The 14,737-nt window shown below is 39.9% G+C and overlaps 2 protein-coding genes across 3 annotated transcripts in view; both read right to left on the bottom strand.

The window, feature by feature from the left end:
- Positions 1 to 1,707, bottom strand: part of ahcyl2b (adenosylhomocysteinase like 2b) — a 52,327-nt gene extending 50,620 nt beyond the window's left edge. Inside the window, exon 1 of one of the 2 annotated variants that reach the window (XM_031750615.2) lies at positions 1,214 to 1,707. In XM_031750615.2, coding sequence (XP_031606475.1) covers positions 1,214 to 1,549 — 336 coding nt within the window. In that variant the 5' untranslated portion in view covers positions 1,550 to 1,707. The remainder of the gene's footprint in view (positions 1 to 1,213) is intronic. The other variant, XM_031750614.2, reaches the window with a different exon arrangement.
- A 567-nt stretch (positions 1,708 to 2,274) lies between these two features.
- On the bottom strand, positions 2,275 to 9,295 carry tmem209 (transmembrane protein 209). Its single transcript, XM_031750596.2, has 15 exons — positions 9,235 to 9,295; positions 8,775 to 8,935; positions 8,626 to 8,684; positions 7,961 to 8,092; positions 7,576 to 7,805; positions 7,267 to 7,471; positions 5,503 to 5,678; positions 5,315 to 5,386; positions 5,115 to 5,211; positions 4,852 to 4,977; positions 4,580 to 4,677; positions 4,008 to 4,122; positions 3,780 to 3,877; positions 3,291 to 3,364; positions 2,275 to 3,073 (listed from the first exon to the last, which is right to left on the bottom strand). Exons 2-15 carry the CDS (start codon positions 8,912 to 8,914, stop codon positions 3,019 to 3,021), a joined length of 1,677 nt encoding a protein of 558 aa, XP_031606456.1. The 5' UTR covers positions 8,915 to 8,935; positions 9,235 to 9,295; the 3' UTR covers positions 2,275 to 3,018.
- Between the last annotated feature and the right edge of the window lie 5,442 nt (positions 9,296 to 14,737).

Here is a 14,737-nt window from a genome sequence, read left to right as displayed (position 1 = left end):
CTCCCTGTACTACCAAACATTTGGCTAAAAGGTCTTTAAGCTGGGTTTCCTTGGGGTTTGGTTTAATGGGATAGGATCACTGACGTAGTATATGGTGTGGGTGGGGAGTGCATCCCACCCGACTTGTCCTTTCACCGGGTTTCACCCAATTTCGAGGCTTTCTGAAGCCAAAACACACTAAAGTGGCATGTGTATTAGTGCAACAGCTGACCACTACTGATAAAGTGCACTACAGAGATAACAGGATATGCAACTGTTAATAAAGCTCCTGCAATCATTTTCTTATCAAATAAAAAATGTCCTTTCCTTGAACGTTGCCCTTCTTCTGTCCTAAAAAAGACCTTGTAAGGAGCAGAGAGATAAGACAACCACAGCTAAACCATGCCTAAATCCCACTACGGTATCAATTTTAGGTGTTACAGACTCAAAGAGGTTTGTTTGTTTTTTTAAACCAGGTCACAGGGGTCACACATCGCTGACTACTGTTACAGCCTAGTTAGACCACACATCTGCATTAACTGCAGAACTGCATAACTTTGACTAAACTAAAACGGCATGTCTGTTTTACAGGCAGTGAACTGTGAATAATTTTAACATAATAATCTGAGGTCAAGCAAGGGTCATGAAGTGCCACAGAGGGACAACCCAAGTGTCAAAAATCAGAGCTTCTTCAAAAACAAGAAAGGTGTGTGCCACAATTAAACTCTGACTGAAAACACTATATCCGAAAAATGGAAGCAACTGATTTAAGCGAATAACTGCACTTAGTATGGTCTGTGTTTTGCGTTTGTCACGTTGATGTTTAAGATAATGTGACACAGATATACACAAACCTACAAAAGCATGTGGGACCTCATGCTATGAGAGAGCTTTTAAATACCCAATATCAGCACAACTTGTGAGAACAGTTGGATACTGTCGCCCACCTCCGGAGTCCTAAATATTTCACTTAAATGTCAGCCTTAGTGAAAACGGGTATGAGAAAAAGAATAACATTCCTTCCCTTGTGTTATAAGCAGTGAAAAGCATAATTTAAACCGTTAACGGCCACCGCCGATTCAGCTTTGGTGCCAGCTAGCCTGTTAGCATCGTCACACAATGCCAGCTTTCCCAGCAAGCTCGCTCTGCGGCGAGGTCCTTAGTGGTGGTCCAGCAACAGCGAGCATATGCAAAAGCACTTATGTGGAGGAGAGAAAAATGCCGCCTGGCTTACCTTTTTCATGCGAGGAGCCTCGGCAACGGTTCCGTCCCGGTTGACAAACGCCTCCCCGCCGTTCTGCTGCGGGTCCGAACGTTTCATAGACGACGCTTGAGGCATCTTCGCCGGGTTTGGGGTGAGCAAGCCCGTGCCTCCTTCCCCGGCTTTCGCGGAAGGCTCCGCGGTAGGGGACGCGGCAGCCGCGGAACCGGCCTCGTGCGGGTCGTTTCTGGGGAGGTTCTTGCCCTCCGACGTGGGTGTCACCGGGGATTCAGCCGGCAGGTCTTTGCCGGTGGGGACGTCTTTGAGTTCGACCTCTGCCATTTTCGCTGCCACAACCTGGACTGACATCGCTGCAGTTTCTCAAAGTCTTTTTTCCAGCACGGATAGCGAGTCAAGCGGATGTGAGCGGAGGAGCCACGAAGGCCAAATGCATTATGGCTCTTGTAGTTCCACTAAGTAGCTCAATGCCCCACAGGACACCTCTCACACCAGTTATTCGTACATGAGTGACTTTTTATTGGACGTCAATACATGCAGCAAAAGAACAGTATCGTTACCTGTTATTATAATACATTTAAAATAGCTAAAAAGAGAGTCCTAATAGAAATTGAGACTACATTTCCCAATAGAGATAGCCGGGTTGTTAAATACACTCTGGGAAATGCAGTTTTTTTTATAAAAGAGGACGACAATAAACTACATAACAAACGTGAGCTTTGCAGATAATGCGGTTTCAAAAGAAATCTCATAAAATGCACAGTTAGATCTTTTTTTGTGGAAAATAATCAATTTTCTTTCTGAAAAAAAAGAATATTTACAACGTAGTAAATCCACTTATGTCAAAGTAAGCAGGAGCAGGCTGTGCTATTACACTCTGTGTGTAGCGGAGTGCTCATCAACACTCTAGTCAATATACTGCATCACATCATGCGGTGGGACATACATAAGACGGGTACAAGAGGAAGGTCAAATCACAAATAAGGAGCTGCACTGCCACCAAGTGGATGCCTAAGATATTTTTTTTTTTAAATCCCAAGCATATTGCGTACAGTTCAAGGAAATGAGGAAACAAGTGGTTTTTTATTATTAATATTTCAATTTAATTTCCAAGTCTCATGTGACACTTGTAAAACAGCGTTATCGGAAACAAACAAACAAACATGTAGAGGGTGGTATAAAATCTAAGGAAAAAAAAAATTCACAGAAACAGACGTTGGTGACTTGAAGGCTTTTCATCTCTCTATCACATATAGTTTGACTGTTGTACATATATGTGCAGCATTTCAGTAGCTGTACATATATATATGTACAACTGCTTTCAGCATAGCTGCACTATCCACTGGTCTTTTTTTCCCCTCCCCAGTAATTCAAGCGCATGCCAGGAATAATCTGATTATTGCATTCTAAACTACAACAGGACGGGGGGCCGACAAAAGGTTGCTATTTACATTCAAGCTGATGGGTCTGAGCCCTTGCTGTCCACCAGATAAATCTGAGGTATATTATTTACAAGGCTGCCATGCGGGTACATTCTTAAAGTACAAAATCAGAAACCCCAAACACTGTTAAAAAATACAGCTCTTTGTTGTATCATAAGCACTCTGTGGTGAAAAAGAAACATGTCCCTAAAAATGCAAACGAAAACACAGCAGGCTGTCAATCATGAAAATGTTCAGAGAACATGCATCTACTCTAACTGAAGTCTTGTGTGCTGTGTGTTTTTTGGGGCTTTTTTGCTCATGTGCACCAGAAAGGGGACACACGTGTCCTCAAATCCACTTGGAGCTCCTTGTCACTTAATATTTGAGGATGACGCCTCAGTCCTCAAATATCCACAGGATGTTCACACCTGAGAGGCCCAGATTCACTCTCCTGAGGAGAATATGAGAACAATTTAACCACAGTGCACAAGACAAGGTCAAAGTAGTCACTATAAAAAATACATAAAAATAAAAGTCAATATTAAATCTGCACTTTAGTGCATCACTTCTATCGGGAAAATGAATCAATATTTCATGATTCTTTCTAATGGCTCTATTCATGTTGGAGATTAAAATCCAACTAGTTTTGAAAAAAGAGAAAAACTCACCCCAGCATCCCTGACTCCTTGGTCTTAATAACATAGAGGAACATGAGGATTGTGTGGAACAGGTTGTTCCTGCCCTGTAACCGAAATCAACATAGGTTCACATCAGCGCAATAAAGTGTTACAAACAAGCAAGAAAACCTCAACTGTTACTGAACGATACGCCTGTTACATGCTGGCTCTTTCTCTAGGACGAGGAAGGCCCATGGATTTAATGTAAGTAACAAGAATTATTCTTTTATGAATAAAACATGGGCTTTTGATTTGCAAATAATTTTATTAAGCATCCCAGCATTTGTGATAATGGGGTTAGTATTTTAAGTTATCCTCCATGAAAGAGATTGTAATGTTTCCCTGGGAAAACAGAGGAATATGTAACAACTGAAAAATTATTGGCTACATTGTAGGCAGTGTTTAAATTAACAAATGGCCAACAATTTTACAACTGGTGCATTCCTAAAAAAAGAGAAGAAAATAAAAAGGAGTGAGAACCTTGGGAAGACTGTAGACATGTCCTTGGTAGATGAGCTGGTAGTGAGGAGGAGTGGTGCTGCTTTGATGAATGCAGAAGAGGTTCTCCTTGGTAACATCTATGAGTTAATACAAAAAGGTTACACAAAAGAAAAAAAAAAGCAATGCTGGATTTCAAGGAGGATCAAACAGTGGCCATCTTAAGTCCTTAAGTACTATTCTTTAAATCTTATCTAATGGTGTGCTCACCAGGTTTGTCTGGGGTGTGGCTAAAATGTTGAGAAGTGAAAGTCTTCCCATCTGGGTACTTTGGGTGTGGAGGCAGCCTGGAGTCCAGGTATGTGCAAAACACATGCATGAGGATCTGAGAAGACAGACACGTGGTTATTGTGACACAACTGAGCCACAGCGTGTGCAGTAAAAGAGCAAGGTTGCTTTGATCTGACGAGTAGAACAATTACGGTAATTATTCCACCCTTTGCTACTGACATTTACTTTTTAGCTCATTCACACCCCGTCCTTGTCCTTTAGAAGCATAAAAATAAAAAAAAAAGTCATTTATATGATGAGAACTCAACACTGGTGCAATTTAAACACATTTTGAGTATACTCACATGTGACATTTATTAAATGCACATAAATAAATAAATAAATAAATACAAGAGCTAGTATTTTATACTCAAGATATGGAGATCTCTGTTGGTCCTGCTATCCTGATCTGCGTGATGCTCTTGTTGGGTTTGCAATAAACTGCATTTTAAGACTAATTGCTGCTCATTATGTCTGTGTGGATATCGCTGGGTGTGGTTATGTACACTCACAGCACAGTCAGTAGGAAGGTCTGTATCCCATTTCCTGTTCTTTAGGTCACCACCACCGTTCCAGCGAAAGGAGCTCATACAACCGCTGTGAGCCAGCTCTGACACAAAGAAGAAATAAAACACACAGCACATATGCAGTGAAGTCCAATCACAGGTCCACAGTGTTCATTTTTCATGGCTGAACATAACACAATTTATTTAGTTTGATGCAGGTATACAGGACTTCTAAAAAAAAATAAATTAATGCCTATATGCTTTAATATTAAACACACCCTTTATCCGGTCCACTAGATACTCCTGGTTGGGTGTGATATCCAAGTATTGGACAATAGAGTTCAAAGTAGGGATGGAAGAGGCTTTGGTCACTGCTGCCTGTTTCAGACTGCTTATGCTGGCCTCTGGTGGAGAAAAAAAAATGAAAAAGTAAAGTAGCTGGCATAACAGTGCCTACAGAGTGTCCATTTCAATTGATTTGGAAATGTTTTGAGGCATCTCCTTACTACTCATCAGTCAATAGCAGATTTTAGAAGTTTACCTCCTATCTGGAGCTCTGGGCAGCCCATTCTCCTGAGCAGGCTATTAACCGAATCTATTTCTTTGACCAAGGGGACCAAGATAGTATCACTGATCCACTGCAGACACAAATAAAATATTTTTTTTTAATTCATATCAAATATTTATGGACACCTGGAATTCATTAGATATATATAGATAATCAAGTGAAGCCCTACTCACATTTCTAAGCTTGGCTGTCCAGCCATCAATGCGATCCAACACCGGGCGACTGGTTGTGATTCTCGCCCACACCTACGTATCAGAAAGGAGATAGAAAAACATTTCCAAAAGAGACAACTATAGTTTAAAGGAAAAAACAAAACGGCTAATCTTTCAACCGATAGCAGCACAAATACCGACACACAGACCTCCTCTGCAGCCTGTTTGGAGCCCAGGTCCGTCTCGTCCTTGTGGGCAGAAGGCGCCTGAGAGCGGCATGCAGGCTGGTAGAGGAACTTCCTGAGGCTCTGTGCATAATCTCCCACCGAACGGTTGTAGTTCCAAAACGTAGGACTGTGGCTTGGAGACACAGACTCTGGACTTCCTACACAGGGAATGACACCATCATGACATCAGAAGTGACCTACTATGTTAGAATGGGCGATGCTTATGCTAACCATAGCCAAAGTTTCAAATAATGAGGATTTTCCACTCTTGGATCTGTACAATGTCCAAGAGAGGGGCTATGCTTCAAGGCTCTAGTTCAAAACTCAATTGTGAGCATAAACCCAACTGCCTAATTGTATTCATTCATTCACGCTTAATTCCCTCTGTGATCTACTCTACTTTTATCTCCAAGGCTCGCAAAATTTCAAAATCTCTGGTAGCCCTTCGGGCAGGCCCTCTTCAGTTTTTGGTAGCCCAAAATAAATTTAAGTAGCCCGAATAAAAAAGAGAGCAATTTTTTAATGTTTTGTTTCCTTTACAATATTATACATTAAAGTATAATATTGTAACGGAAACAAAAATTAATCAGAAAGTTGTTAAAATACAAATCACAACAACTGTATAAAAATCACAGTCATCAACTCAAATACTTGTTTTTAATTGAACAAAAATTTCTATGAACTTGTAAGAACTGTGTAGAACATGAATCAGTCTGTGTCAGATCCTGAATCTGAAATTTCCACTGAAGTCAATGGTAAGGGGTGAGTGGAACCAAGATCTAGGCCATTTGCTTTTTGAAGTTTGCAAAGACTGCTAAATTTTGACAATGGTAGTTCACTCTTTGCAACATAGTACACTTTTGAAAGATTTTTCAGGACTTCTGCTTGTGCTTGGTTTATTTTTTAGTATGTTTTTTGCAATTGCTGTTTGTTCTGGGAAAGATATTGCAGACTGAGCAATAATGCATTTCTTGCATTTCTCATGGTCTTTCTTAAAATTACTGGTCCCAGTTACAAAGGCGCTTGTCGACTCAAATGAAATGAAACTCACAACACACCTGGCACAACATCATGTTATTTAGCTCGTCATATTCCAGCCACAGAAATTCTTTTGTCCATGAAACCAAAAAAGCTGAGCTTTCTTTTTGCCTCATAGTCTGATTTGTCATAACTTTTCCGTTTTGTGGTAGGCTTTTATTTGGCTGCCCCTTCTTCACCCTGACCTGTCTTATTTGGCTCAGCAGAACTAAAATACCGGCGTAAATCCTGCTGCTTTTACACACGTACTTACATAACGGTCAGCGATTCTCTGCGCAATCAACCTCTCACATGTTTAAGCTTGCTGTGGGAGATTTCACTTGTCAGGTTTGAATAGTAAGCTAATGAGTGATAAGACGATGTCAGAGGAACTGGTGCGCAATTAATCGTCACTCACCAATCAGTGCTGCCGCTCTCTATACACCGTTCGCGCAATCGCAAAGTGAAAGTGAAAGCAAAAAACAAGCGCAAATTCAAACGCGATTTCAATATGTCACATATTGGCAGAGGCTCATCGATGCCACATAATTACTCAGCTACATTTTCGAAAGAATGCAAAAGCACTGACATATATTTTCCCTTCCTATGATAGCCCGACGGGCAGGGCTGAGATAGATTTTGGTAGCCCGACTGGAAAAATCGCTAGCCCCGGGACGTCGGGCTAGCGATTTTGCGAGCCCTGATCTCCAATTCAGTTTAGCTACCTACCAAGCTGGCTCCGGTGACTCCTTTCCTCCTCTGTTCGCAGGAACCTCTCCAGACTTTTCAGATCCTCCATGTAGTCCTCTTTGCTTCCAGGGGAGTTAAACACGGAGGGAGGTGTGCGGTAGCGAGCCCTCAAGCTGGAGCCTTCTGCTGACCCAATTGTAGTGGGATAAGGAGTGGAGCCAGAGGGTGGACTGTAGTTCAGCACCTGAAACAAGGAAAATCGTTAATGGAAAGGAAATGGAGTTATAGTCAGTCATATTCAGTTTTCTTTTTTTCTCATGTACTCATGTCACTCCTGGTTAAAAGTACCTTTCCAAAGGACACAGAAGGGGAAAAGGGGCCTCCTGCACTGTTTGTTGGGGATGGGTTGCTGAGTGTGGGGCTATATCCAGGAACACAGCTGGGGGAGAACTTGGGGCTGCTGGAGGCTGTACGAGAGGGACTAAAGCTGAGCACGCTCTGGCCCTGCAGAGGAGATGACTGGGCTGGAGCCGGAGCTTCCTTCTTTTCTGGCTTTTGGGGTGGAGATGCCTGAATACCTGCAAAACAAAAAACCCCCAACTCTGGCTCATATGTTGATCTAAAGATTGGGGGGGCTTCCTTTCTGCTACTTTATTTGCCACAAAGGGTCTTGAACATAGCAAGAATTGGACACAAGCTGTGGAAAAATATAAACCATAAATTTGTGCCTCACTTGTGTTTCTCAGACCCAGAAGGTGATGCTGCTCAGGGCTTACAGCAATGGTGGATGGAGCCATTGTGTATTTGAAATACTTCCAGAAGTCAAAAAGAGCATTGAGGCTAAAAAGGGACGCAAGCACCAATTCTGTAAAAGAAAAAAACTAAATAAAACACTGTAGCAGAGTGTGAACACGCAGATGGCAAATTAAAAGACATTTCCCTGTATTCTTGGCACGATGCTTTTTAGCATTATATATAGTACTGTGCAAGATTCCCCTCATTTCTTCATATTTTGCTAGGAAAATAGGTGCAATAATCCATTAAGCATGTGCAAATGAATTGAAATACAGTGTGAAAAACAAGTCTCTCAAGATACAATTTAAAGTTGTTGTCAAAGCAGCCAATGTCCAAAGAAAAACTGAAGGAATTTCAGAAAGTCAGGACAACTATAGCAAGAACACATAACCTTACAAGAAAGTCTGGTTGCTTGGAAGCAAAACATGAAGAAGTGAAGCGTGACTCAAGACTTTTCTACATTGTAAAGGTTACTTCAAGCACAGCTGAGAATACATAGGGACTTATTCTGAACAGACAAGCAAAACACAATTCTGATATGTAGCATAATACGGTATATTAGGTCTGCGTTGCTGTTTGTGCAGTAGTGTAGTGGGGCCTCACCGATATACCAGATAGGCCAGTAGGTAATGTTGTAGTATCGGCTCAGCAGCTTGCCTGACCTGACAGAAAAGTAAAAAATAAAACCAGACGAGTACATAACCACACCGTCAAGCACGCAGCGTTATTTAACATTGATGTATGTAACTTACATTTCAGTGTAAATCATGCCAGCAAGAGATACGTTGAGAACAGCCCAGGCAAGGACCACCTGACGAGCCTGCTCCTCCCTCCTCATCCTCAGCGCCCTGTCTATCATACTGGGCATCCCCTCCTTCGGCGGAGTGAACATGGTTTTATCCCACTGATCAGGCTGAGAGAAAGCAGAAAGAAATAACTGTTCTCTGGCTCGGCAAGGAATAAAACCGTGTGACCGTAACAGCTGTACTTGGCTCGCGACTACGGGTACCATAGCATAGTTTAGTTAGCCCGGCATACTAACAGGAAGGGCTAGCTAAAGTTAGCTAGCTTACAAGTAAAAACAGTGCTGAATTAGAGGTTTGGTTACACTTTATGTGCCCCTTCTCATTGTTAAAAGTAACAACATTTGACGCAAACACGAATACAACCACAAGACAAATACAAAACACAGGGAATTTAAGAAATTCATACCACGCTAAAGTGAATGACAAATGCGGCGCTGCATGATTTGTATTTCAACGGAAGTTGTAGGGTGCACTTCCGGTACATTCTATATACGCAACAAAGCTGCTCAAATTTCAATAGTAAAAATAAAATATTATTATATTCTTATTATATATTAATGCAGACACAATTAATTATTTGTTCATTTTCTGTAAGACCAAAGTAGAAGATTGCGCTTTATTCTTAGAAAATCACAGTTTGTTTCAGGTCATAAATATTGAAACGTGATATTAATATGGCCAACTGGGGGCGCTGCCCATCTTGTTTTACGATTTTCATTCACGTAGAGTTGAAATAAGGCATTAATGGCTTAAACTAAGGTCTAATTTTGACAGACACACAATCACAAAAAGACAAACACAGCCCGAATTAACTAATAACAGAAGCTATTAGTTATAAAGTTATCCTATTTGTATTTAATATCTTGAACGAGTGGGAGACAGGTGTAAGAGTGAAACTGCAAGGAGCAGAGGTGGTGAAGGTGGATGAGTTTAAAAACCTCTTCCAAAGCAACGGAAAGGGAAGATTTACAAAAGGCTTGAAACCCCATTAATAACTATAGGGACAATCAGTCCCATACCATATACTGTCATGTTAAAATGTTTCAATGATCAACAATTCATGCAGGAGTAAAAAGTGTGACAACTAACCCTGGTCTACCCTACATCAGAGGGACAGCTAGGGATGAGCGGTTAAGAAAGATGCAGACTTCTCAAAAAATCCACCTAGAATCAGATGTTTTTAGCATCACTTTACTAATGGTCTGCTGTTTAAGACAGACTGATATTTGTGAATCATGCCTTATTTGCCTCAAGATCCAAGGCAAACTGTACACATTTTCAAAATTCAAGAGCACAAACAGACAATGTGGAAAATAGATAAATACAAATTTTAAAAATTAACAGCAAAAAGAAAAGAAAAGCTGTATTTGGAGGGAAAAGGCCAACAAATCCTCAGGTTGAACCATGATGGAGGGGGCATCAGGGTTTGGTACCTTAATTCTTGGTCACCTGGAAATCACCTTGAAAGCAGTGAAAGGAAAAGATAAACCTAAAATGTAATAGGAAATAATCAAGGCAGCAGCCTGTGAGCTGAAGCTAGAGAAAACAGTGTGTGTGTGTGTGTGTGTGTGTGGAGGGGGTGTCTGGTATTTAAGGTTTTCAATATATCATTTTCAGATTTGGCTTGAAGATCACACCAAATATAAAAATTAGTGAAGACTTTATATTACCCACAATTTCTTTATATAGCGTCCTTAAACATTGCAACAATACACTAGGCCTAGACCTTTTTCAACATGACAACCTACAACATTACAATGACGCCATAACAAAATTACAAAGTGGATGAACATATATTAAAATCTCAAGTTTCTCAGCTTATAGAAGCCACAAATGCCCGCTAAATTTGGCTCCAATTATATGAATAAATATTAAAAAATACACCATTTTATTAAGTAATGCATCAAAGTCACAGGTCAAAGGTCAGGGTCACATGAATTAGAAAGCTTTAGTTTCCATAGGATCGTCTCAAAACCAATATATTCATCATTGGGCACTATGAGCACTTTCTTTGTTTGACCTTTTAAAACGATATACTATTTTTCAATATTAACAACACTGAGATCAGCATAAAACATCAAAGTAATTCCCTTTCACATCATGGTGATTTATGCTCACTGGGTGTTCTTGTTCAGGATTTATTACAGCCAATATCTGGCAGTAAATTAAATCAATAAGGTCACATACTTTTATAAGTCAAACTACTTCGAGGCTTGTAGTTTAACTTTGATGAAGTGCAAAACATTTGCTGTATGAAATTGTTAATCTGTGGTAAAATACAAAATATCAAGATGGTTTGCTGGTGGCGCAGTGTTTTCTTCCAACACCTAATCTCCATTTCTTTCTTTGTTCTCTTCCCCTCCTCTTCATAAAATTCGATTTCTTTCTGGTTCTCAACAGCATCTGTCTTTCTTCCTTACACTGGGTGAGCTGCTGCTTCAGAGCAGCATTTTCTGCAGCCAGCTCCTGGCTATCCAGAGGGGCATGGTGCAGGGTGTGCAGCATGCTGCTGGGAGCATGTCCATCATGCTGGGATGCAAAATCAGGCTGCACTTGTTCAGTGACTGAAAGACAAAAAAAATACACATGCAACACATGCAAAATGCATATGTTTTGATTCACTAAAGACAGTCACTTAACACTAAGGTGAATTATTCTCAACAAGAACTATATACTATTCACAAACCTGGGTCAACACACCTGAATCAAAGGATTAGTTCATTACCAGGCCTCTGGAGAACTTCAAGGTATGTTGAGGGGGTAATTTAGCCATTTAAATCAGCTGTGTTGGATCAAGGACAAATAAAACCTGCAGGATACCGGTCCTTGAGGCCTGGAGTTCCCCACCCCTTTGTTAAAGTGTAGGTAGATCTAATGGCCTTCAGGCTGAGTATGAGGCTACCAGTATGGGTCATTAAAACTCATCCCACCTTTCTTTCATCTTGGCCCTCCCTGGTAACTTTTTTTTTTTTTATCCAATCACACAATTGTATTTGTACAGAGATAAGATGAACCAATCAAAGAATACTGGACTGTCCTAAACACTTTAAGAAAAAAAAGTCTCTAATATTCAGAAAATCTTACCTCGCCTGTTGAGTTGGTGCTTATCTCCATGTTGACTAAACACAGACAGTGTAGAAGTACTAGTCCGAGTATTGTTGTAGTTTTGCTTCTAGTTTTGGTGCGTTTTCTGTAGTTTTCCTGGTTGTTCACTGAGTTTCCTCTGAATCTACTAATCTAGAATTCTTTTATATCACAAACTGTATGTATACAAAAAAATAAAAGACAAATATTTACAGTATGTATACTACTGCTTACATTACAATATGTGACCAGCAGTACCTACAGTGCACATATCCTACTACACATGTAAAATGTAGTGAACTACAGGACCTGGATTTTCACCATATGTGGTGAGTGTGCTTTAACTTTTGTCCATCTGTAAATGTGATGGAAAAATAAATATAATATTTTACCTTTACTTACATAGTAAAATTGTATCACTATCCATTACATTCTCACATATCAATCACTTTAATAACCTGGATACGTGTGACTTAAAAAAAAACTTGTTTTTTTCAAAATGCAGTTTGAGATTGCAAATTAAGCATTGCATTTATTTCCCCCACTATACACTGACCAGCCACTTTATTTAGAACGCATGTTCAACTGTTCAAATATCTTATCAGCCAGTCACATGGTAGCAGCTCAGTGCTTTCAGGTATGTAGTCACAGTCAAGATGACTTGCTGAAGATCAGCCTGAGCAGCAGAATGTAGAAAAAAAAGATGATTTAAGTGACTGTGAAGTGAACATCGCACGATTGTTGTTGCCAGACTGAGTATTTCAGAAAATGCTGATTTACTGGGATTTTCCCGCGTGACCATCTCTATGATCCCAAAATGAGAAACTGCCTTATTTAAAAGGCCAGAATACTTTGAGCTGTAGGAAGGCAAAAGTAACTGAAATAACCACTTATTAAAACCAAGGTTATGAGAGTTAAATTAAACTAAAAATTAAAACCTGTTATGGAAACAAACATTTTAGTTAACTAAATAAAAATAAAAACTAGAGCTGTAAAAAATAAATTAAGATTAACTGAAGTGATTTTTTGAATTTTGGAAGATTAACTAGAATAAATTAAAAATATGGAGGAACTATGCTTTGTTTTAGTTGATGCAAGTTTGGTAAAATTTGTTATCACAACCTGCCTGATGAGGATTTGATTAACATGTTTGCAGAGACTTTGAATGTCTGCAAGACTGTGAGTTAACTGTCTTCAAAAAGTGTTTTGTATCACTTGATTTAGTGGCTTTTATTTTAATCTTGCCTTCAGCATATGCCCTCCATACCATATTAATTAAAAAGATTAAAATCATGACACTAATAAAAACTAAACTAAAACACTTTCAAACAATAAAACCTAAACTGAAATGAGCAAACCCACTCTGGAAACTGAAACTCAATTAAAGTGTAAACAAAAAGCCAAAGTAAAATAAAAATAAAAACCAATTAGAAAGTAAAAAATTATTATAACGTGGTTACAATCAAGATATGATAAAGAGCATCTCTGAACACGCAACAAGGTGAACACTGAAGCAGATGTCAGAGGAAAATGGCCAGACTGTAGATTAGCATTGAGGCAGCTGGTCTGCTGCAGCAGCAGAAGACCATTCTTCTGCTTGGAGTGGTCTTCTGCTGTTGTAGCAGAAGACCACTCCAGGTGCCACTCAGCAAAGAACAGGAAACTGCTCTTTACAATTTCCACAAGCAATGTTGAACAGAAAAAAATACACATTTTGATGATGCCAGCAACATGTTTTAATAAATTGGGCTACATATACCTCTGTGTTACATTACTGCTTCTTTTATCAACAATATGTCAGCTTTCAGACAGCGAGGACATCAGTGCATTTGTAAGCCACATATGCTTCTAGACGTAGGATTACAACAGATCAGTGTGTTCTTTGTTTTTCATCTCAGAATGTGGTGAATGTTTTGAGAATTTGACAGGACATGAACTTTTACTTTTGAGCCATGTTGTCAGAATGCACGCAAAGTGTGGTTTTGGCATTGTGTCCTGAAATAAACAAAGGTTCCCCGGGAAAAAAAAGATGTAATCAGCATGGCGGCATATGTTGCTCCAAAACCTGTATAGATTATTCTGCATTAATGAGGCCGTCACAGATGGGGAAGTTACCCACGACATGCACACAAATGCAATCTCACACCATCACAGATGCAGGCTATTCAACTGTTCGCTAATAAAGTTGAGCTATTTAAATGCAGGAGTTTTACTAAAGATTTTTTATGGTGTGGCATTACTCCTTTCAATAAAGTAAAGCAGCTGCTTCCCCCACTGCTGTAATAGTATGATGAACTAATGCTGATAAACTTGCTTTGCCACAAACACATGCTCTTTCAAAACATGTTTTTTAAGTTGAGCTCCACTTGTGTTTTTCTGCAGTTTGAGGAGGACACCTCAGCATCATTGCGTGCCCTGTTAGTCCCATTTCTTCCATTTCCGTCCCCGGATGAGGGCTCTGTGTCTGAACATGCGGCAGCAACCTTTCCTGGTGGTCCCTTACTGATCTCACTGCAGCTGATAAACTTTATCGCGCCTAGTCATCGCGAATGTTTGCAGGAATTCTCTCGCCATGCGCTGCACGGATGTATAGTCTTGCGCAAACAGGAATAGATCAGCAGACTTAATATAGAGCTTAAACTTGCTTGTCTGATTGTATTCTAATTTCCTTCCTCATTTTTCTTCCACGTGTTATTTTCTTGATTGTTTTCATCTTTCTGTTTTTGTGACTACATAATTGAAATCTTGCTTAGCATGCTTTTCACCACATTGTAACAGATATACCCAATTGTTCTCAAGCGTGTGTTTACTAAGGGCCAATGGTG

This window comes from Oreochromis aureus, linkage group 17 (genome assembly GCF_013358895.1).
Source record: "Oreochromis aureus strain Israel breed Guangdong linkage group 17, ZZ_aureus, whole genome shotgun sequence".
Taxonomy (NCBI): domain Eukaryota; kingdom Metazoa; phylum Chordata; class Actinopteri; order Cichliformes; family Cichlidae; genus Oreochromis; species Oreochromis aureus.
Note: the sequence above shows the minus strand (reverse complement) of the source record. Positions and strands in the feature narration are given on the sequence as shown.